Source organism: Stenella coeruleoalba, assembly GCF_951394435.1.
Source record: "Stenella coeruleoalba genome assembly, chromosome: 16".
Classification (NCBI taxonomy): domain Eukaryota; kingdom Metazoa; phylum Chordata; class Mammalia; order Artiodactyla; family Delphinidae; genus Stenella; species Stenella coeruleoalba.
Genome location: NC_137162.1, coordinates 61,053,478 through 61,076,245, shown reverse-complemented (window position 1 = coordinate 61,076,245; position 22,768 = coordinate 61,053,478). Strand labels below are relative to the sequence as shown.

Here is a 22,768-nt window from a genome sequence, read left to right as displayed (position 1 = left end):
AGCTAGGGGCCCTGTAGCCAGGGCGGGGGAAGGGGCCTGGGAGCTCCAGGCTGTCCCCACGAGTTATTAAGAGTCACCCGGAAGCAGACACAAAGGGAATTGTCCTGAGCTGGAGTCAGCCCCTAGCCCCCCGGCCGAGAACAATCGGGGAGGAAAACCTAGGCCATTTGTCCTGCACACAGTGCGGCAGTGACGGCAGCTGGGAAAATGCCGAGTATTTCTCAGCTAAAATTAGCCACCTACTGAACCTTTACATCAAGGGCGCCCTGAAGCCTCCATTGTTTTGAACTGGGGATCCTGGGGGTGGGGGGGATGGGGGCAGGGAGTCTCAGGAGAAACAAGTGACCGTCCCCTCTCCCAGGACCTGGACCAGCCAATGCCAAGCCAACACTCGCACTTCAAGGGTGCCCAATAAGGCGGAGCAAGCAGGGGATAGATGGACAGACACAGAGGGCAGGGGTCAGGCCGCCCAAGGTCACTGAGTGTGGGTGGCTGACGCAGCCTCTGGTTCCCTACTGGAGATATTCTCCCTTCACGGGTGACACTGAACAGAACCCTGGGCTAAGCTTAGGGGTTTAGAAGGAAGCACAGGAAACATAAATAAGAAAATAACTCTTCATCCTTTCCAGAGGAAGCAGCCAGAGCGGGCTTCGCTCTTTGCTCGTGGTAGACAGTTTCTACCACTGGAGTCGCAAACCCGGCTCAGAATCTTCCCTCTGCTGCTCAGCGACTGTGTGACTTGGGCCAGTTACTTATCCCCTGAGCGACTGTAGGTAAACAGTGGAGGTGGATAGACATTGTTGGAAAGATAATATAGATGAAGTAGATAGTAACAATGGTAATAATAAAAAAAAAAGTAAATGCAACTTATACTCAATAAGCCCTTTTGATGTGCCAGGCACTGCTCTAAGCAACTTGTGTGTATAGTGTGTTTCCTAGAAATATTATTACTCCCGTTTTGCGGATAAAGGAAACTGAGGCCCAGAGAGGCTAAGTAATTTGCAAGAACACAGGTGCAGGTGATGGGTATCATGGTCTTGATTACCACACACCAGGGGCCTGATTCAAGCTAAAGCAAGCGGCACCAATGCTGCCACGTAATTCCTCTAGTTCCTCTTGAAAGGTCTCCAGCTGAATCATGGAAGTGCTCAGGGAAAGGAGCTGACCTGCATTAAGCACCATTATGTGTGCTAAGTGTTTTATATTTCTGTTGGGAGGCACGGGAGTGTCGAGTGGCAGCACCTGGGAACTTGTGAGACGTGTACGTTCTCAAGCCCCGCCACAGACCTGCTAAGTGGAAACTTCTGGGTGGAGGCAGAGGTTTTATCAAGCCTCCAGCTAATCCCGGGACATGCTGCAGTTTCAGAACCACTGGCATAGAGGTTAATGAGTATGGTCTTCGAGTCAGGGAGATCCAGATTGAAGTGCTGACGACCCTGTTCTGTGACCTTAGGCAAGTTACTTAACCTCTCTCTTTCTCAGTTTCCTTACCTGCAAATTGGGGATCAGAATAAGAGTACCTGCCTCGAAGGTTGTTGGGAGCATTCAGGTAGGTGATGTACTCCTAGAGACCTGCACAGTGCCTGGGAGTGGGTTGGCCTATAAACAGTAGCTGTGGTTGGCTAAAGGGAAAGATGGGTCTTTGTGGCCAGGGAAGCTCGCGAATCCCAGCTGGAGTGCAGCTCCCCATCCAGTGCAACCGAGTAGGACTGAGGGCCCAGTTAGGAAAGGTAACCCCTCTCTCCCAGGCTGAGGAGTTGGGCACGGCTGAGGTGGACCTCTCCCCCCCACCTGGCTGGTTCCTGTCTTTTTGCCTTGAGTGTCAACCAAAAGGACACATGAACTATGTGAGGCTGTTCCTCCCCCACCCTTTCTCAGGGAAAGAGCAAAGGCATCGCCAGGGAAACCAGATTTGAGAATTATAGTCTGGACACAGGGCAATCCCCAGACCCTGGGCTCGTGGGGCGGGGAGCCCTCTACGGCAGGTGGTCTTGCAGTTTCCAGGAGTGGGTCCTGGCTCTGGTCCTTGTCACCTGTGTGTTTTTGATGATTCCTTGGAGGCCTCTGGGGAGGTGTGTGCTGCTCTCCATGCCTTTCTCCCGAGGGGGGGCTCCTGAGGCCAGGCAAGGCAGAGTGCAGAGCTGACAGCCCCACCTCCCTTACCCAGCCTCTGGGAGCCCCAGGTTCCTGGCAAGAACCTCTCCCCAACTGTCCCCAGGTCCCCCGAGATATCCACATGCTTTAGTGTCACGTCACACTTTCACACCTCGGGCCCCAGCTCTGTGAGGTGGCCTACAGATGTTGTGCCCATTTGATGGGTCAACAAGCTTGAGGCCCCAGGAAGTGAGCTGGTGGCCAGCCCAGGACTATTCTGGTGTTTTCTTTCCACAGAACCACGCCTCCATCCTTTCTCTTTTCCTCTCTCAGACTTCCTTATCCGCCTTGAGACATCCCTGGAAGACAGTGACAAGTTGAGTGCCTGTTATGTCCAGGCTCAGAGACATGGGACCAGTCCCCTGAAGTGGCACAGTGGCAGAGCTGGGGTTGACCCAGGTCCTACTTACTTCTGAGCTGTGCTCTTATTCATGCTTTTTTTCTGGCTCTTTCCTCCCCTCTGCCCTCACTGGGGCCCAGTCACCACCCCCCGAGAGAAGAGCCCTTTCGTGGCGCACGCGGCCGTGACCTCACACCCTTCCTCTGGCTCTGAAGGCCGAGGTGAGCAGGCCTAGCCCTGAGCCAAGGAGGCCCAGCAATTACATCAGCAGGTGCAAACAAGCAGCCAGGGGCCGGGCCCGGCGTCCCATGGGGCTGGGGGTGGAGCTCCATCCGCCCCACTCAAGTCTGTTTCATTCCCTTCTTCCAGCTTGCATCAGCCTTTTGCAGCTCCGTGTCATCACAGAGTGGGCTGGGCAGCAGCTGGAAGGCCGGGGCAGGGTGGGAATTGGGGAGTGGGGCACCTGGCCGGCACCTCAAACCCGGAGGGAGACCCTGGAGCTGTTGGTCAAGATGTCAGCCAGCGCCCCTGCCAGCCCAGCGAAAGTACGCCTACTGTTTCTCACTGCGAAAAGCAATAATAAAAATTAGCAAATGCACAGGGCAGCCCAGCTGGCAAAACAGTTTCACACTTCTGACCTTGATGTTCCCAGCAACCCTGGAGGATGAAGCAAATCAAAGTGGCCCCATTTCCCAGAAGGGAAGATTGAGGTCCAGGGGGAAGTGGCTTACCTAAGGTCACCTCATGAGCCAGTGGCAGCACCAGTGTGCTTCAGCCTAAGAAATACGAGGGATTTTAGGAGGCTGAAGAATGAGAAATCCCTACAGTCGTCAAGGCAGAAGTAGTCAAAGCCTACTTCCTGGAGGAGGTGGCCTGACTCCTTGATGGAGAAGGAGGGAGCTGCAGACAAAGCTGTAGATTTATTTCTGCACCGATGGTGGCTCGGCAGGCAGAAGGACCATCACATGGCTGTGGGGCTAGGCTGGAAGCAGACTGAGCATGAGTCTGGGAGTCCGGCTGTCTGGGTCCTTAACCTTGAATCTTTGTTGTGAGCTTCTCGTTGGTGGAACTGAAGCTTGGTTGTTGCTCTCCAGATCCTGCTATAGGCACGATCAAGGGGAAGCACTCAGAAAATGTTTGATGAATGAATGAAGGAATGGGGGTGAGTCCCTGCCCTGTCTCCCTCAAGGTGCACCTGTGCGGCCACCTAGGCCTTCCCCTGGGCCAGTGCCACCTGTCTCCCCACATCTCCACCCTGATAGCTCAGCTGCTCACCCAAGCTCAGGGCTAGGGTCTTCCCCACTGTTGGAACCAGAGAGAGGCAAGGGCAAGAGCATTGGGCTGAGTGCCCGGATGCCCACATTCCAGTCCTAGCTTTGCTTCCAACCCTCTGTGTGACCTGAGACCAGTTACTCCCTACCTCTGGTCTGCAGGGTATTCCTGGGAGCCTAGTCTGCAAGGTCTGCCTTCCCTGGGGCCCATGGAGCCTTAGGGCTGGTGCCGGCCTTGTGGAAGAGGCAGCGCTGAGTGTGGAGGAAGGCCAGAGACGGATGTCACCTTCTTCCCTTGCCTCCAGGGCCCCAAGCAGGAACCCAAGTGGGTTCCAGGTTCAGAAAAGTACAAGAGACCCCCAAAGAACCCCTCTCACCCCCCGCCATTGCCAGGTGCTCTCACGTTTCTCTTTCTCTGTCCTTCTTGCTGTGACTCTCCACCTCTCTGTTCACCTCTCCCAGTTTGTCCCATGCCCCATTTCATAGGTTGACAAAGGCCAGAGTCCGGGCACCCCTCTTCCTTTCTCCCTGTTGTGATTCTCTTTATGCCAATGTGATGCCAAGATACCAGGGGTGCTGCAGCCACTGACTGGCTGTTTGCACGGGAACAAGGCATTGCTCCTCTCTGGCTTCAGGATCCCCCTCTGGAAGTGAAGGGCTTGGACTTAGTTCTAAGGGCCCCACCGCCCAGGGTCTGAGCCACCTCCTGGTGCCTGCCAGGGGGCCCACACCAGCACTGGGGTGGGGTCTGGCCAGGTGTGGTGACGGGGCTGACGGCAGTTCGCGACGATGGCACAGGTTTTCCACTTTGCAATGTGTTGGCAGCCAGCTCCCCTTTGCGAGGAGGGGTGGCTCAACCCTAGAGCATGACGCTGGGAAGGCAGGGGAAGTTTATGCCTCGGGGCTCTCGAAGAACAGCCCTGACCCTGAACTTTCCAGGGCGGCCTGGGGACACCTCACCTGGAAGGGCAGCGGGGACGTAACCCGTCAGGCAGCCCCTGGGCCAGAGGCTGTACCCATGGGCATTTTGACTTTTCTGGGAGACAGGGATAGGACACCGGCATCTTTCTGCTCTGCGCCCAGATATGCAAAGAGATCCTGATGTCATTGCCTAGCGGCTCCCACACCAGCTCTGCACCCTGCGGCTCCTCCAACAACCCGGAATGCCATGCAGGAGCAGTCAGCCCAGCTGGCGTGTGCCCCTCTGGCGTGTGTGACTGTGAGAGAGGGAGAGGGAGATGCCTGGTGCACTTCACTGTGGTTTAAAAGTCCTCAGTTAACAGCCTTGAAAGAAAGCATAGGATACACAGACTGTGTCTGGCAAGACCCAGTAAGTAACAAAATATGTGCACATCTAAAAAATGTCCAGTGTTAATTCTGGTCACCTGGGGGTGGGAATGGGTGATTTTTATCGTCATCCTCATTTTTTCCTAAATTGTAATCAGAAGAGGTCAAGAAAAAACGTAGTTTCACTAGAAAGAAAAGGAGGATTTTTTTTTTTTTTTTGCGGTACGTGGGCCTCTCACTGTTGTGGCCTCTCTCGTTGCGGAGCACAGGCTCCAGACGCGCAGGCTCAGCGGCCATGGCTCATGGGCCCAGCCGCTCCGCAGCATGTGGGATCCTCCTGGACCGGGGCACGAACCTGCGTCCCCTGCATCGGCAGGCGGACTCTCAACCACTGCGCCACCAGGGAAGCCCGAAAAGGAGGATTTTTAAAATAAAGTCCTCACTCCCCCTGGAGTCTAGAGGCCAGTTTCTTTTACTGGCTCTGCTGCTCAGGTGCTTTGTGATCTAAGGCTAGCCCACCCCTTCTCTGGTCTCCATCCTAGAGGACAGTAATTAGATGGTCCCTGAGGTTCCATCAGTTGGTGGCATCCTACAGGATGGGGTTTCCAAAGCGACTGGTTCCCATGGCCCAGGTCAGCCCAACCTATGCCCACCTCCTCTGGCTGCTCCCTCCCACCCCCACCTGCCACCCCAGGTGTTTCCAGAGAGGCTGGGCAGCACAGATGGAGAAAGTCTTGTGTCCTCAGTGGGCCCAGCTAAATGTGCAAACAGGATTTCCAGGCTCTCAAGGAGCTTGCCTTCCAGAGAGTAGACCTGTCCAGACAGACATCAAACAATCAAGTACATGGAGATGGTAATTCCAGAGAGAGATGAACACTGTCAAGAAAAACAAACAAACCAGGACAATGTGAAGATAGCATCAAGGATGGTGAATTTACACTGGGTGGTCAGGGAGGGCCTCACGGGGGAGGTGGCACTGGTATTTGAGCTGAGATCTCAGTGACAGAGAGTCAGCCCAGGAATATCAGTAGACGGGCGGGGAGGGGTGTATTTCAGAAGGAGAGAGCAGCGAAGGCCCTGATGTGAGAATAAACCAGGCATGTACAAGGGGAGGAAACACACCTGGGTGGCCTGGAGCCTCCGAAGTCTGGGGGTTCGGTGGTGGCTCGGACTTCATTCCGGGTGAAAATGGAAGCCATTGGAGGGTGTGAGCAGGGGAGTGATTTTTTTGTATTTTACAAGATCGCCCCAGCTGTTGTGAGGAGAGTGCATTTGAGGGGGCAAGAGGGGAAGAAGGGAGCACAGTAAGGGGGTTCTGGGCCGGGCGCCGTGGGCTTGGAGACGGTAGGAGGTGGTGGTGGGCAGTCGCGGAGTAGTTTGAAGCACATCTTGAAGGTTTACCTGGCAGCATCCGGGTTCGTCAGCATCACGGGTTGGATGCAGGGGAGGGAAAGGGGGGTCTCCCCATGTGGGGACCTAAGCTATTGGGTGTTTGGTGGAGTCTGATATTGCAACTCAAGCTCACCCCATCCCAACTCTGGATGGGGGAGAGATGACCAAATAAAATAGCAGGTCCCCCACAGGCCAGAGTCACTGCCATTGCCTTAAAGTTGACATCAGCAGCCCTAAGAAAGGAGCCACTGTCACAGCCTGGTTGGGGCTCTCTGGGTGTCCAGGGGGGTTGGTTGTGGATTGTGACCTTGAGCAGCGCTTGGGTGGGTCTGCTGGTGTGAGCATGTGTGTCTGAGTGTGACGTCTTAGGGGCTGCACCAGGCTACCAGCGGGCCCTTCCCAGGCTAGGATGAATCTCTGTTGGGCTGGGGCATCCCATACAAGTCCAAGACTTGTCCGGCCCACAGAGGAAGGGGGGCCAAGTGCTGGCATCAGGAAGCTGAGACCCTCTTCCCCTTCAGCAATCTAGCGAACTCTGGAGAGACTTCATTTGTTCATCTGCAAAATGGGCAAAACAATAGCGGCCGCCTGCCGGTCCCTCGGGGCATCATGGGCCAAAGGAGGCCCTGTGCTTTGACGGGAGGAGCTTTGTTTCTTGGTAGCTGAGAGCCTGAGCATGTCTTTTCACTTCTTTGAGCCCCAGGTTCCTCATCTGTGAAGTGGAACGCCTGCTTCACAGGATTTTATATTGTCTGTGATGTTTATTATCACACTGTGTGCTGGATAAATGGGTATTATCTGGGGGGTGATGGATGAGAGAGTTTTGCGTTCCTTGTGTAAGAGGAGAAGGGGAAGCAGAATGCCCCCTCCTCAGGGCCCAGACCTCCAGGCACAGTGACTAGGACTTGGAAGGGGAACTAAAAGTTGGCCCTAGAGGGACCGAGGCCCAGGCCGAGGGAACCCAGTGGCCAGAGGAAGGGTCTGAAGGGGGGGTCTGGGCCCGTGGGAATATAGCTTCCCCAAGTACCACTGAGAGTCTGCGGACAGACCAATGACCCGGGAGCCGTAGCGTCCTCTCTGTTTTGTAAGCAGTGTGGCCCCTAGAAAATGGAGCCCGGGCTTCATGCCAGGGCTGCACCTGCCCTGGGGCCTTGTCCCCAGCCTCACGTCAGATCCTTCACTTGTCCCAAGTCCTTCCGGGGGAAAGATTTCTCAGCGCCAGCCAGACACCCCTTCAGGATGCAGGCTCCTGCCCCAGCTGGCCATCTTGGTGAGGCTGCTTCCTGTGGCCAGCAGAGGAAGTGACGTCATGGGCATGGGCAGGTCTGCAGAGGGTATGGGAAAAGGGCTGTGCAAGGGGCCTCCTTTGTTAGGAAGGAGGCCCCCCAAGCCCACCAGCCCCCATTTGTCATCAGTAACGGCCATTGTAACCACCTCTGAGGGGGCCCCAGCCTGAACTCCACAGCCGCCAGAAGCCAGGGCCAGATGGAAGAAGGGCTTTGTGTCCAGGGAGGGGTCCTTCCATGTGGGGTTTGTGTGTTTTTAAAACATAATAATAAGCGGGCTCCTCTCCCCGCTCTCTCCCCACTCCCCACTGAGCACATCCACCTCACGGTGAATGGAAGAGATTTTCCATGCAGTGGGAGGTCAAGTCTGGCGAGAATTAGCCGGTGTCCAGGGGCTAGACTGTGATTACGGATGATAAATGTGCCCAGCGTGGGGCGTTTCTCTCTCCCTCACCTCCCGCCTGCCCCCCATCCTCCCCTCCCAGGCCTGCTCCTCAGTGTGGCACCGCCTTGCACCAGCCAGCCCTGCTCAGCTACAGATGCCCACCCCCTGCAGTTGAGCCCGGGGTGGGGGGTGTCCCAGGCCTGGCCTTGTCACCCACCTGGGGACAGAAACCAAGGGACAGGGGTATCGAGGCCTTCTCTACTAGACCACTGCAGCCTCTGAGGTCTCTCTGCCCTAGTAGCCAGGGGTGGACCTGGCTGAGATGGGTGGTAGTGAGTTTCCATCCCAGGCACGGGAAAATAACAGAGCCCAAGCTTTTACCCATAGCCACGCCATGCTGTGCTGTCTCCCGCCTCAGCCGTGAACCAGAAATGGGGCTCTGGTCCAGCTCGGCTGTTAGTTTGCTGTGTGGTGTTGCATTGGTCACTTCCCCTCTCTGAGCCGGTAGAACAGGGCTCCGGGTGCCTCTGCACTCGACTTGCTGTGCTTCTGGCCTACAGGGGCTCAGGTGTCTATAGGCCGAGGAGGCTGCCAGTGCGGGCTTTCAGGACTCCCCACACACGGCTCAGCCGGAGAAGCTTTGCCCCTCCCTGGGGCATGGGCTCTACCCAGTTAACAGAGCACATTTGCATCTGTTTTCTCAGCTGACCTTCACCACAACACCTCAAAACTGACAGGGCAGTACCTATTAGCCCCTTTTTCATAGATAGGGAAACTGAGGCCCTCTCAAGGTCTCAGTGGCAGAGTGAGGATTTGAATTTGAACTGGTCTGCTGGCTCTCAGGCCAGCCCATTCCACCATGCGCCAGTCCAGTCTGGACCCCAGGCTCAGGGTCACCATAAGGGAAGCACAACCCCTCTGGCCTCCCCTAGCAACCAGTGACAGTCTCCCATCCAGGGATGTCTGAGCACTGTAGTTTTAGTCTCCCCCTCCTCTCAGGGGTAGTTCTGGGAAATATGGTTTCTTTACCTTTGTCCTGAACCCACTTCCTTCATCTCCAAGGCCCCTGGCTTCTGCTTATTCTAGTGGCTTAGATTCTGGTACGTCTTAAATAAGCCCATGGCCTTGACTTCCACCCCATCAGGACCTCCCACCTGCTGGGTGTGTCTCCACACTAGGCTCTGCCCAGGCCCAGCCTCTGGGAAGGAGCGTGTGGCCTGGCACGGGTCCTGCTGTCGGGTGGCGACCGGGCTCAGACTCCTGGCTCTGTCTTGCAAGCTCCACTCCCGTCCCGGGGGACGGGTACCCTGTCTTGGACCCCATGGGGGACACCAAGAACCATGTGGTATGCTCCCTGCTTTCTAGAAGCAGCCACCCACAACTGCCAAGGAGGCTTTGAGCTGCCAGAAGCAGGGAGGCGCCAGCAGACCCCCACCCTGGTCACCTCCCCTCCCTACATTTTAAGCGGATTGTGAGCAAAATGGAACTTGCCCATGAGGAAGCCAGGTGGTGAGGAGATGCCAAACGGTGTCTTGTGAATATTTGAGAGAAAGGCTAGACAGCCAGGGGGGCACGCCGCAACCTTCAGAGGCTGGGACGCTGTCGTGGGGAAGAGGAAGCACACTGTTTTGTGTAACCTCAGAGGCTGAAATTACAGCGATGGCTGGAGCCTCCGACAGCAAATTTCAGCAGAAAGTAAGGAAAGCTTTTCTGTTAGATTTGTCTAAAGGAGAGCCTGGCTGAGAAAGGCAGTGGTGAGCTCCCTATCCCTGGAGGTATGTGAGTCAAGGTTGGATACGGAGTTGATGGGCAGGGGGATGTCGTACGAGATGGCCCTTGCAGTGACCTTTATCCCTGTGATTCAGTGCATCCAAGTGAGCCCCGTGGACAAGACACCCCATACAGGCAGGAATAGGTAAATGAGAAGTGCGGGTTTGAATGGTGCCCACCAGAGAGACTCTAGTGGTCATTTTCATCCGAGGCCGGGGTGGGTGGGCTGCGGCATGGTTGGCAGAGCCCAACAGTAAATAGTTCCTCCTCCGCCCTCCCAGCCTCCCCCCAGCGCTGTGCATTAGGATCCCAGTAGGTGCTGGGTCTTTGCACCAGGAATGACACTGGCAAGAAAGGTGACCCCACTTTAAGCAAGTTCGCTTCGTGCAGAAAAACTTTACCCAACAGCGCCCTGTCCTACATTAACAGATTCCCCATCAGGCATCTTCAAATCTCAAAGTGTGAGAACCATAGTGGGGCTCAAGAGATTGACTCTACCAACTTCCCGATTTGACAGATGGAGGCCCCGAGGCCCGAGAGGAAGGCCACACAGCAGTGCCAGTCCCCAGCTGGGGTGAAAACCCAGGGCTCCTGACTTCAGTGGTTCTCTTCCTATGTTTGACCGTCTTTGGTTACATCTGTGCAGGGTTGTGTTCTCTTTCATACCTTCATTTTGGATTAGCTAGGCCATTCGTGTGTGCAGCTGTAAAGGCAGGTTGCATTTTTGCAACTATAGGTTCAAATGAATTCTGCCATTGGAAAACCACACTTTATGTGGGCCATTTTCCCACCAGGGGGAAATTCATATCTGGCCTGGCGGTGGCAAAGACTCCTCCTCCTGGGGGACCTCTTCCTCGGTGTTGTATTCTCCTCTGTGAAGATGGGGCGGTGGGGAGAGCAGTAGTGAAGCCAGGGAGACAGGTGACCGAGGGATACGGCTCCGAGCCTGGCTTCCTCCCGCTGACCAGGTGACCTCAGGCAAGTCCCTGGATGCCCCATGTCTTCATCTGTAACATGGGAAGATAATGCTCACCTTGGGGGTTGTGAGGAGTAAATTAGATGAACTATTTGAAACATCTGGCAAATAATTCCCAGTTCAGAAGTCAGATTCAGGTGTCTACCTGTCTGGATGCGCTCCCCAGCTCTGCTACATACTAGCTTTATAGCCCTGTATCAGCTACTTAAACTCTCCTGGTCTCAGTTTTCTCATCTGTAGTATGAGGTTAATAATAGTACCTAACTTATAGAGATGTGGTTCCCAAAGGGATGTGGTTCCCAAACTGTGTGCCCAGGCACCCTAGAATGCTACAGGGGGTGCTGTGGGATATTTTTAATCTCCATGGAAACACAGCAATACTGGACAGCTGCCAGATACCACAACAACTACTAGCTCAAGATAGCTTACAATTTCAGCGTCACACACACTTCTTTCCTTTAGATGGCCCCATACCTTTGCAAAGCTGGGAATTTGGCATTTGGGAGTACTCTGAGACAAACTGTGAGGGCAGCAATGTCCCCTATGATTCCAAGACATCCCCATTATAAGTCATTGTGGCTATATAGGAATGGAATACAAATATTACCTTTCTTTCAATTTACGTGTATTATTTTTTCCAATGGATACTAAGTTGTTAGGATATACACACACCCACCCACAAACACGTAAGCTGGTTGGATCTAACTACTTAATAAACAAAACCACTAGGAATTTCTTTTGGCCGTGGGGTAAAATTACTGGGGAAAAATCACCAAGACATTAAAGACCAAAAAAGTTTGGGAACCTCTGTCAAGGATTGCCGCAGGGCTCAGTGAGTTAATATAAAATAACCCTCTGATGGCCTCTGGCAGAGGGAGCACCCAGGAACCCCCAACTTCATGGTTCTTCCTCCTCCAAGCTGGAGAGGGAAGGCTCAGGTGTCCCCCCTCCAGGACACCTGAAGAACCTTCCTCAGCCGCTAAGGCCCAAGCCAGGGCCAAGGAGGAGGGGACATGTCCACTGGTCAGGACAGGGGCCCGACTCAGTCACTACCCAGGCCCTGGCAGCACCTCCCACACACCTTTAATTTGTGTTCACTGAGCACCTACTGTGTGCCGGCCAGCACGTAGTCCATGGTGGTCCCTGTGGGGAGGAATCTCAGGTCGGCTCTTGCTGCTGCTTCCTTGTTTCCTGCAGGACGTCTGAGGGATGGGGATGTGGGCAAGCGGGCAGTGGCTGCGTAGAGAGCCACCCAGCACTGTCCTGAATGACAGGGAGGCAGTGATGAGGATGCCCAGCCATCCTCTTGCCAAGACCAGGGCCGAGAGGAGGGGTGGGGTGGCAGGGTGGGGCACGGGGCCGCCAGACTCAGGCCTGCTGCCCTAATGGATGCCTAATGTTGACTTTCCTCAGTCGAGTCTCCTCCTGCTTTGTACATGAGCCACATTAGGGTCATGAAACAAAGTCATAAATGCAGCCCGCAGTGCCACAGAGAGCCAAGGCGGCCGTCACCCGGAGGCTGTGTGGTTAGAAGGTAGGGCAAGCCTGCAGCTGCATCCGTGGCTTCCCATATACCTGCTCTCATGGCCACCATCCCCAGAGGGGGGTCCAGTCCCCCTGTTTCACAGATGAGGTGCCTGAGGCCAGTCAGGACTGGTTCAGACCCTGGGGTGTCTGAGTCTGAAGCCTGAGCCCTGCCCTACACTCCTCAGGCCTGAGACTGAAGCAGGGATGCTGGTGGCGGGAGGTGGGCCTGGAGTCCTCTTGGCTGCACCCAGCTCTCCCTAGAACTGCCCTCCTGGCGGGAGGGCCACAGTGAGCAGCTCTCAGGCCACCGGGAGACCCATGTCCAGCTCCCTGGGCACTGTGTCATCTTGCCATCAACTGCCCACATTCCCAGACCCTAGGGGCTGCCAGTTTACCTACAGAGAAGGTGTCTCCCTGTCTGGCAGAGGAAAGCAGGTGTTTGGGAGCCCTGGCCTGGCCTCGGGAATCCTCGGTGCTTTTCTTAGTTTAGATGCCCACTAACCAGGTGACCTTGCGTCAGTTTGATGGACTTCAATTTCCCAAGCTTTGAAACATAAAAAACAGTCCTGGCCTTGCTGGCCCTTTGATGAGAGAGCCCCCATAATTGCAGACACCCGGCCAGTGTCAGGGTCTATTAGGAATCTCAGGTATGGGGACACCCACAGTGTTATGGAGCTGCTCCAAAGATAGGCAGTGTGGAGCCCCGGGCAACACTGAAGTCTGGTTTCTTGGGTTCAAACCTTGGTTCTGCCTCTGGCCAGCTGTGTGACCTTGGGCAAGTTGCTTAACTGCTCTGAGCCTCAGCTTCCCCATCAGTAAACTGGGGACCAATATAATATACCTTACAAAGTTGTTGCAAGAATTAGGTAAGTTAACTATGTAAATGGAAACATAGCAGTTAATTCCAAGGAAGCATTAGTTGCTATTTTGATGCAGCAGTTTGTACCTAGGCTCCTCCTAGGCACTCATGCATGTTTATCTCATATGATCCTCAAAAGATCCCAGAGAGAGGAGGAGTGCTCACTTCCCTTCCCTCTTCAGAGACAAAGTAACGAGGTTGGAGTTAAGGGCTCTCCATGGGTCACAGGGAACATGCTGGATTCATCCTTTTTCTTGCTGGCTTCCCCTTCGGTCCCCCAGGTCACGCACACATACCCCACCCACAGCCCAGAGCTTGGAGCCAGTGACAGCCCATGCATTTTCTCAGCGCCTCCGACTTAGCAGAAGCTGTGATCCACAAGGAGATGACACTGATAAAGCATGTTAGGCACATTTTGTTCATTCTGCTCTTGAAGAACCATGTGTCCCTTTGGCCCCTCTGCCCAAAGGGGGACTCCCCATACCTGAGATTCCCGTGGCCTCCTGGGGCCCCAGCTCCACTTGCTGGACTGGAGCTCTGGGACAGTGACAGGACTGCGCAGGCTGGCGAGGGGCTGGGCAGACACATGCACCCCTGCTGCTTAATTCGGTATTTCCTCGGGAGCAGTTAGCAGAGGAGGACAAGCCCCCTGCCGCTTGTCCCCAGCCACCTGATTGTTTGGGGCTTGGCATTGGAAAGTCAATTTTCCTACGTGGATTGTAAACCAGTAGCCTGGCCCAGCCTGGTTTCCCTCCCTCCCCACACTGGTGGTGGCCAGGCCCCTCTCCCTTCCTGTTTGTCTCACCTCCCGAGGTGCTGTTCTTTCCAGGGAGCCGGCCGGTTTCCATCTGGCCCCTTTGCGGGAGGAGATGGCCGCCTGCACAGCCTCACTGCCTTCCCAGCCTCCCGAGTGCCCTCATCCATAGGGCCGAGGGTGTGGATTTTGCTGAAGTGGGAAATGCTAAGGGGGTGGAGCAGAGCCACAGACCAGAGGAAGGGAGGGTCTGGGGGGAGGCTACAGGGAAGGTGGTCTCCCCTGCATGCTGCTGCCTGCCGTGGGCTTCCTGGAGGAGGCAGCACTCTGGGAACAAGCACCAGGGAGCCCAGGCCTGCTGCTGCCACCCCACCTCAGCCCACCCTCGCCCCTGTGGGCCCTGACTTGTCTCCCTGCTTCCATCAGCCTGGCTGGCTGGGGCTGCACAGGGCAGCTGTGGCTTCGGGGCAGAGCCGGTCTGGTTTGAGCTCCAGCCTCAGGCCCATTTCCAGCTCTTCACATACTGTGGCATCGCCGTGGGAAACTGGAGGGAGGCCGGGGAGGGCCGGTGGGGAGAGCTGGAGAGGGGTGTCCTTGCCCTGACGGGTCACCTCACCTCCCTGGGCCACCCTGACACCTCCATCTGTAAAAAATTAGAATCACACAGCATCACAGGGCTGGGACTGGCTCCAAAACACAGCCTCTTAAAAGCAGGTCACAGTGGGGAAACCGAGGCCACAGGAGTGTCAGACCTCGCCCAGGCCACAGAGGGCGGCCCAGCAGGTCTCCTCCAGCTGCCTAGCCCTCCTCCTCCCCTGGCCTCCTCTCTCTGCCACGGCCCCCAGGGGATGGAGGGGACCCGGGCCTCCCAGCCTGTGGCCTCACGGAGCCCTCCCACCCTCCACCCTCTGCAGGCACTGATTCTGGCAGCGAGGTGCTCCCAGACTCCTTCCCGTCGGCGCCGGCAGAGCCGCTGCCCCACTTCCTGCGGGAGCCGCAGGACGCCTACATCGTGAAGAACAAGCCGGTGGAGCTGCGCTGCCGTGCCTTCCCCGCCACGCAGATCTACTTCAAGTGCAACGGCGAGTGGGTCAGCCAGAACGACCACGTCACGCAGGAGAGCCTGGACGAGGCCACCGGTGAGCCCACCCCACTTGCCGGGCACCCCCAGGTCACCCCAGGCCCAGACGGTCCTGGGCCTGGCTCCACCCTGGCTCTGTGTGAGACCTCATACAGCCACGGCAACCCCGGGCCTCCCTCTGAGGTTCACCCTGGACCAGTATTTCCCCAAGGCTTGGCCGCTTGCCCTGTCTGACTGGGTGACCAGGTGAAACAGCACCAAATCCCTTGCTGAGAGGGAGCTCCCTTTTCCAGTTACCTTCCATCCTCTGTTTACATCAAAGAGCAGGTCCTGTCGGGGACAAGGTTCTTCCCCGCTCCCCCAGCACCTGCTGTGCTCCCTGTTTAAGGAAGAGGAGCCGGCTCTGTCTTGCAGCCCTGCCCCAACACCCAACCAGAATTCTAGACCATCGCTAGTTTCACAGGTCCTCTGTGTTGGTGAGAAATGATACCGTTTTTGTTCACAATAATGATGCAATGCTTCCTTCATAGAAATCAGTTGGCTTCAGTTTTTTAAAAGGCCTGTAATATTAAGTAAATAATCATAGAGGTGGTGCTAGGATGCAGCCCAAGTCCTGCAGGAGAGGAGAGTGGCAGAAGCGTGGGAAACTAGGAGGAAGCGTGGGATGTGTGCAGGACCCTGGGCACCCCCCACCCCAGGCAGGAGGCAGAGCCTGGGGCTCCTCACATCTCCCAGAGCCCAGCCCCTGTTTACAGTACAGGAGCTTCGGGGGTGGAAATCCTTTCCCCGACTCAGGCCAAGAAGGGGGGCCACCCACTGCGGGTCACCTGCGGACGGCTGGCTTTGGGCAGCCCCAACCAACCCCAGGCTTGGGGTGGCTCCTTTGCCCCAGGGCCTGCCTTGGCTTTGATTTCATTTTTACCATCTCTTCCCTGACCTTTTCTTTCTCCTCCTTTTTCAGCCCTCTCTTCTTTCCTTCTGTCTCTCCTGCTTCTCCCTTCTCATCCCCGTCTCCTTTTGTCTCCTTTTGTGTCTTTTTTCCCTTATGTTTCTCTCTCTCTGCCTCAGTCTCATACTTGTGTCTCTCCCCTGACATACTCTCTTTCACTGTCTCTCCTTTCTTCCTCCTTCAACTTCTATTTTTCTGTGAAAAGCTGACAGATTTCAGAACCACTCAGGCTTAAAATCATACCCCAGAATGTACTTAATGTCATTCAACGCTGTGCCCTAAAAATTGGTTAAAATGGTAAGTTGTAGGTTATGTATATTTTACCAAAAATGTTAAAGAATTCCAAGACTTTTAAAAGTTAGAGTTGGAGTCTCATTCTCACTCAAAATCTAAAAATAAAAAAATGATTTTTTAAAAAAATTATTTATTTATTTATTTTTGGCTGCATCGGGTCTTGGATGCAGTGTGCGGGCCCTTCGTTGCCGTGCGCGGGCTTCTCTCTGGTTGTGGTGCACGGGCTTAGTTGCACCGTAGCATGTGGGATCTCAGTTCCCTGACCAGGGATCAAACCTGCGTCCCCTGCATTGCAAGACAGATTCTTAACCACTGGACCACCAGGGAAGTCCCAAGAAAAGGATTTTTTATCTGATTTTTTTTTTCTTTTTTTTGGCCACACCGCACGGCTTGTGGGATCTTAGTTCCCCAACCAGGGATTGAACCTGCGCCCTCGGCAGTGAAAGCATGGAGTCCTAACCACTGGACCACCAGGGAATTCTCCAAAAAAGAAACTTTTAAAAGGAAAAAAAACCCATATCCCAGCTGCCCCCATGCTCTGGCTGTGTGACCCTGAGGAAGTCACTCAACCTCTCTGAGCCCCAGTTTCTCTCATGGTAAACTGGGATATTAACAGGTCTTGGTGAGAATGGAACAAGGTGGTACCTGTACAGCGTTGAGCACAGTGCCAGGACCCAGCAGGTGCTCAATAAACACCTGTTTCCTCCATCTTCTTTCTGGGTTTTTGTTGGCTTCTTTCCTCTTGAAACCTATTCTTACTTCTCTGTCCCCCTGAGCCCCTCTGGCCCTGCAGAGCAAGGGGACAGTGTATCCTGCTAGGGCCCCTCACAGACTCTGTGATTATTAGTAACAGGGTGGCTCTTACTCCCCTGCTACCAGACACACAAGTCCTGCCAGCCCTAGAAATCAAGACACTGTTGTCCCCATTAGCTACAAAGAATGGACAGTGGTCCAGCAGGCCACACCCTTGGCAGCAGTGTGGCTGGTTCCTCCTTCTCTCCACCCCTAGCCCTCCCTGGCACTCTCTGAAGCCTTGAAAACAGGCTGGGGGCCAAAACAGGTGGGATGAGCCTACCCACTAGCTCATGCCAGGTCAAGGCAGGCAGCCCAACTCTGGGTGTCCTGGTCCAGGCACTGCCTGCCACTGGCCATCATGCTGAGGGGGACACCTAGTCTGGGACCCAAGTCTGGGGGACCAAAGGCCCCTGTCCTCTTTGCCTGCTGGTGACCATTGCCACGGTGTCAAGCCCTGCTGGGTGGTAGTTTATCTGTCCAGCTGTTGGGTGCTCCTGAAACATTCTGGATGGATGACCCCCTAGAGAGGGGCCACTCCTCCAGGCTCCCAGCCTGGTGAATAAAGGCCAGGGCCCCACTCTCCTGCCCCGGGCCACGCAGCATCGCTTGTAGAGCAAGCAGTCCAGGCAGCCACTGGCAGCAGGCAGGGCCCCTGTCCCCCAAGAAGCCTCTTCCCTCCTGGTGTTCCACCCACAGCAAACACCAGCCCCCTCCAATTTAGATCCCTGGCCATCAGGAGGGGTTCCTCACTGTCTGGGCTCCCAGTGCAAGGGCCCCCCTCCCTCAGGATGCAGGAGAGTTAAGGCAGTGATTTCACTGGGAGAGGTCCAGAGAGCTGTCATTCATTACTGGGCAGAGCTCTAACTGGGGCAGGACGCCAGACAGCTGATCTCAGCTCTGCTGGCAACTTGCTCTGGGACTTTGGGCCTGCCACCTACCCTCTCCAAGCCTCAGTTTCTCCAGATGAAAAAGGAAGGGGCTGGATGAGATCCAGATGAGCTGCCAGCTTAGATTTGTGTCCAGCCTGGGCTGGGTGCTGTAATCGCCCTGATTCATTTAGAATTTACCCTGAGTGTTTTACTCTGATGAGGGAACCGAGGCTCAAAGAGGCTACGTAACTTAGCGAAGGTCACACAGTTGGGGAGTGAAGGTAGGGCCAGAATTCAAACCTGTCAAGAAGCAGTCCAGCCCTCCACCTAACCACCATGCCACAGGACTACAATGTGTACACTCAACAGTCCCGCCTTTGAGGGGCTTATCAGAACCCACAAGCAACCATGAGAAGATGAGCTCAGATACATGATGGCGAGGAGGAATAGCTTTAGGAATTCCGAGACCAAGGGGGTAGTCAGGGAGGGCTTCCTGGTGGAAGAGGCCTTACAGTTCTCCCACAAGCTTTGGGGAGGAGCTTCGGATGGGTGCCCTCATCCAGGAGGGTTCATCCCTTTCCTGAATGTAGAGGGTTTTGTCAAGGGAGGATTGGCAAAGACTGAGTGATTCCTTCTCTGTGGGCTGGTGGATCCAGTCATTCAGGGAGGCCCTTGGGCCCTAGCAGGGAATCATTGATAGGTTAGGGGTTCCCAGGAAAAGGGGCCTTCCCTCAACTCCAACCCCACAGGCTCCTGAGCCATGACCAGAGAGAGGCCACATGCTTGCCTCATATTTGTTGAGCCCATTGTCTGTGCCAGGCCCTGGGCCACAGCAGTGAACAGGGCAAAGCACCACCTCATTCTCCTGCAGGAGATACAGTTAACACATGAACACGTCAATAAATAATACAGTTCCAGGTAATGGTCAGTGCCACGAGGGAATCAGGCCTGGTGGGGAATGATAACTGCATAGACCAATGTCCAGTGCAGTGGTGGGAGTGCTGAGCGGTACTTTGACAGCTGGTGGGGGTGGGCCAGCATCAGGGGGCTTCCCTTTGAAGTGAGGCCCAGCCCAAAGCTGACAGTGACTGGGAGTTCACTGGACACAGAAAGGACAGAAGAGAGTTCCAGGCAGGGGGCTGGATGTGCAAAGGCCCTGTGGCTAGAGAGGCCAGGAAAACATGAGGGCCTGGAAGACACCCAGTGAGGCTGCAGTGGGTAGATCGTGCAGGGCCTGGAGGCCACGTGGAAGGTCTGGGTCTTTACACTGGGATGACTGGAGACATAGCGGGGGAATGACATGCCATTTGTGCCTTTTGAAGAGCTATCTGCAGGGTGGAAAGTCGATTGGATGGGGGCAGCGGGCTTGGGTTAGCCACTGAGTTTCCAGGTGAGCTGCAGTGGTGGCTTGGGCCAGGCTCGAGGCAGATGAGATGAGAAAAATGGAAATGTGAGGCACTTGGGAGAGGAGCCCACAGGACTCAGCGGGTTGGAAAGGAGAGATACTATGGTCCCATGTCTGGTGTCTTCTGTCCTCAGACCTGCCCCCTGATGGCGTCTCTCTCCTCCTCCCAGGCCTGCAGGTGCGAGAGGTGCAGATCGAGGTGTTGCGGCAGCAGGTGGAGGAGCTGTTTGGGCTGGAAGATTACTGGTGCCAGTGCGTGGCCTGGAGCTCTGCGGGCACCACCAAGAGTCGCCGGGCCTATGTCCGCATTGCATGTATGCCACCCTGACACCCTCACCCCATTCTCCTGAGCCCTTTCCCCTTCCCTGTGGATCCTGGAGAGAGAATTTCACACACAGACATCAGGGCACAGGGATGCCAGCTCAGAAGACTCCATGACCCAGAACCTGTGACACCTTTGGCCCCAGGATTTCTAACGGCCCTTTTTTGCCTACTTTTGTATAAGGAAGCTGCGAGCTTCCTCACCATCCCCGGCCACCATGTGCATAGGATCCCAGAGTCAGGGAGGGAAGCTTGTTCCCCCGAGTCCACCTGCTGAGGCCCCCATCTTGGAGAAGAAGTTCTCCAGGTAAAGGCCGGGTGTCCCCGTGAACATTCCCTTGGTGTGCACTGCCACCTAGTGGCTAGAATGGGGCCCTTCAGGATCCAGCTCTGCCTGACTGGCCTCCTCCCTGCACCGCCTGACTGTGCCTTGGAACACTTTTCCTTCCTTCTCCCAGACCTGCGCAAGAACTTCGATCAGGAGCCCCTGGGCAAGGAAGTGCCCCTGGACCATGAAGTTCTCCTGCAATGCCGCCCACCAGAGGGGGTGCCTGTGGCTGAGGTGAGTGGGGATATGGGGAACTTTGGGCATGGCAGAGGCCAGCCAGGCATGGTATTTGCCACCAGCCACAATGCCTCAGACTTCCAGAGCCCTCGCATTTCACAGATGGGGATATCAAGGCTAGAGACAGAGAAGGGAACTGCAACCTCTGTAGAACTCAGCGCATGCCAGACCCCAGCTGGGCCCTCCATAGGCATAACCCCACAGGATGGGGCAGAGCTGGGGCAGGAACCCCCAGGGCTCCTTGGGTTGACCCCAGGCTCAGTCTCCTGCAAGAGAAGTGGCCATATACACCATTTCCCCCACCCCACCCAGAACCCAAGGCCCCAGCGTTAGTGGATCGTAATACGTGCATCTGAGCACAGACTCAGCCCACAAGCTGATCACCCCTTCCTACACCACATGGCCTGGGCATCCCTGGGTGGTGCCCACCTGTCCTCTTACTGCCCTGCTTGTGTTCCACGCCTGCTTCCTCTCTCCCGCTGCCCGCACTCGTGGTCCTCTAGTCAGAGCAGGGCATGGGGAAACATCTCAGCTTTGTTGCCAGGGACCTCAGTAGAACAGGACTGGGGAAGATGGAACCCTGGGCTTCCAGCTCAGAACCTTTGCTCTAATCACTTAGCTTCCCCCCAGCCCCGGCCCCCATCTGGAAATGAGCTCAGACAGACACCTTCTGTAATAGCTACCCCTCGTGGCTGCCACATGTGCCAGGCACTCGGCCCGCTGGTCCTCACAGCAACCCTTCAAGGTGGATATTGTCATCCCACCTTATGGCTGGGAACACAGCACTGGGACAGGTGAAGCAGTCACCCAGGGTGACCCAGCTAGTGAGTGGCAGAGCTGGCATTTGTACACCCAGGTCTGCCAGACCAGGGACCATGTTTTTAATCACCTGCCAGGCCTCTCACCCTGGCTCAGGGAGTCGGTTTGCGGAGTTAATGATGAAGACATGTTCTTATTTAGTACCAGTACTTACCGTGAGCCAGGCATGGCCTCCACACTTTCCATATACTGATTCATTTCATCCTCACAGTAGTCTTATGGGTAGTGCTATTAAATATCATCTTACAGTTGATGAAATTGAGGCCAAGTGGAAGTCCCTTCCCAAGGCCACTCAGCTGGTGGGTGGTCATCTTAACCACTGTGTTCCGTAGTGTCCAGCACAGTGCCTGGCCCGTGGAGGCCCTGCCCCCTGTGTCACCACCATGGGTGGACATGGCTAGAACTGCAGTCCTGTTTATGGTCAGGCCTCCCTTCCCCCCAAGAGAGGGCCCACTCCCGGGGGTGCAGGGGATCGGGCCCTGGGCCCTCACAGCTGCAACCATGCCCCTGCAGGTGGAATGGCTCAAGAACGAGGACGTCATCGACCCCACCCAGGACACCAACTTCCTACTCACCATCGACCACAACCTCATCATCCGCCAGGCTCGCCTGTCAGATACGGCCAACTACACCTGCGTGGCCAAGAATATCGTGGCCAAGCGCCGCAGCACCACCGCCACCATCATTGTCTACGGTGCGGCCCAGAGTGGGCTGGGTGGGGGTGCGGGGGAGGACACGGCCGAGGGAGGGGGAGAGCCTGGGGCTATACGGCTGACCCTTCCCTACCCAGAAGCCAGCAGGACCTTGGTGAACGGGTGGGGAGGAAGAGGAGGCCCAGAGAGGGGAGGTGCCGTCGCAAGGTCACACAGCAAAGCTAGTGGTGAAGTCAGGAGCACTTGTCCCTTCTCAGGCCCTTTGCTTATCCCTGAAGGTGAAAACCCAGTTCTCTGAGAGTCAGGGCTAAGGCAGGGCCCAGTCGGTATCCCCATCCCCGAGCCTGTTGTTCTAGCAGTTAGGGACTACTGTTCAGGCCGGTCATCTGTTCCTTGCTGTCCCCTTGGGTGGGAGGGCCAGAGCCATGGCTACAATGAGTGTCGTAGAAAGAGCCCTGTACTGGGTTCCAGTTCCAAGCTCCCCATTACTCACGGGGAGACCTTGTGTAAGTGTCATCCCTCTCTGGACCTTTGTTTGCCGTTGTACAATGGGGCGGGGAATAGACAGTGACCTCCTGGGTTGCCTCTGGTGCTGACAGATGCAGCCCAGGTCTGCCCGCTGGTGTCTGAGTCCACAGCCCTGGAGGCAGGAGGGGTCCAACTAGGAAGGGCCAGGCCTCAGCAGAGGCGCCTCATCATGGCTGGAGGATGGGGCTTGGAGGCCCCACGGGGCGAAGAGCCATGCCAACCTGCTGACAACTGCTACCCCTGCAGTGAACGGCGGCTGGTCCAGCTGGGCCGAGTGGTCACCCTGCTCCAACCGCTGTGGCCGCGGCTGGCAGAAGCGCACACGGACCTGCACCAACCCCGCCCCACTCAATGGAGGTGCCTTCTGTGAGGGCCAGGCCTTCCAGAAGACTGCCTGCACCACCGTGTGCCCAGGTGAGGCCACCGGCCAGGTGGCAGTGCACCCATGCCCAGCCCCATGCCAGCCCCAGCCCTGCCTTCTGTGCTTT

At 55.8% G+C, this 22,768-nt stretch overlaps 1 protein-coding gene across 1 annotated transcript in view; it reads left to right on the top strand.

Annotated features, from left to right (window-relative positions):
- UNC5B (unc-5 netrin receptor B) overlaps positions 1–22,768 on the top strand; it is an 87,448-nt gene that overhangs the window by 49,890 nt on the left and 14,790 nt on the right. Inside the window, exons 2-6 of the mRNA XM_079899776.1 lie at positions 14,916–15,140; positions 19,565–19,708; positions 20,174–20,277; positions 21,613–21,793; positions 22,527–22,694. Coding sequence (XP_079755902.1) covers positions 14,916–15,140; positions 19,565–19,708; positions 20,174–20,277; positions 21,613–21,793; positions 22,527–22,694 — 822 coding nt within the window. The remainder of the gene's footprint in view (positions 1–14,915; positions 15,141–19,564; positions 19,709–20,173; positions 20,278–21,612; positions 21,794–22,526; positions 22,695–22,768) is intronic.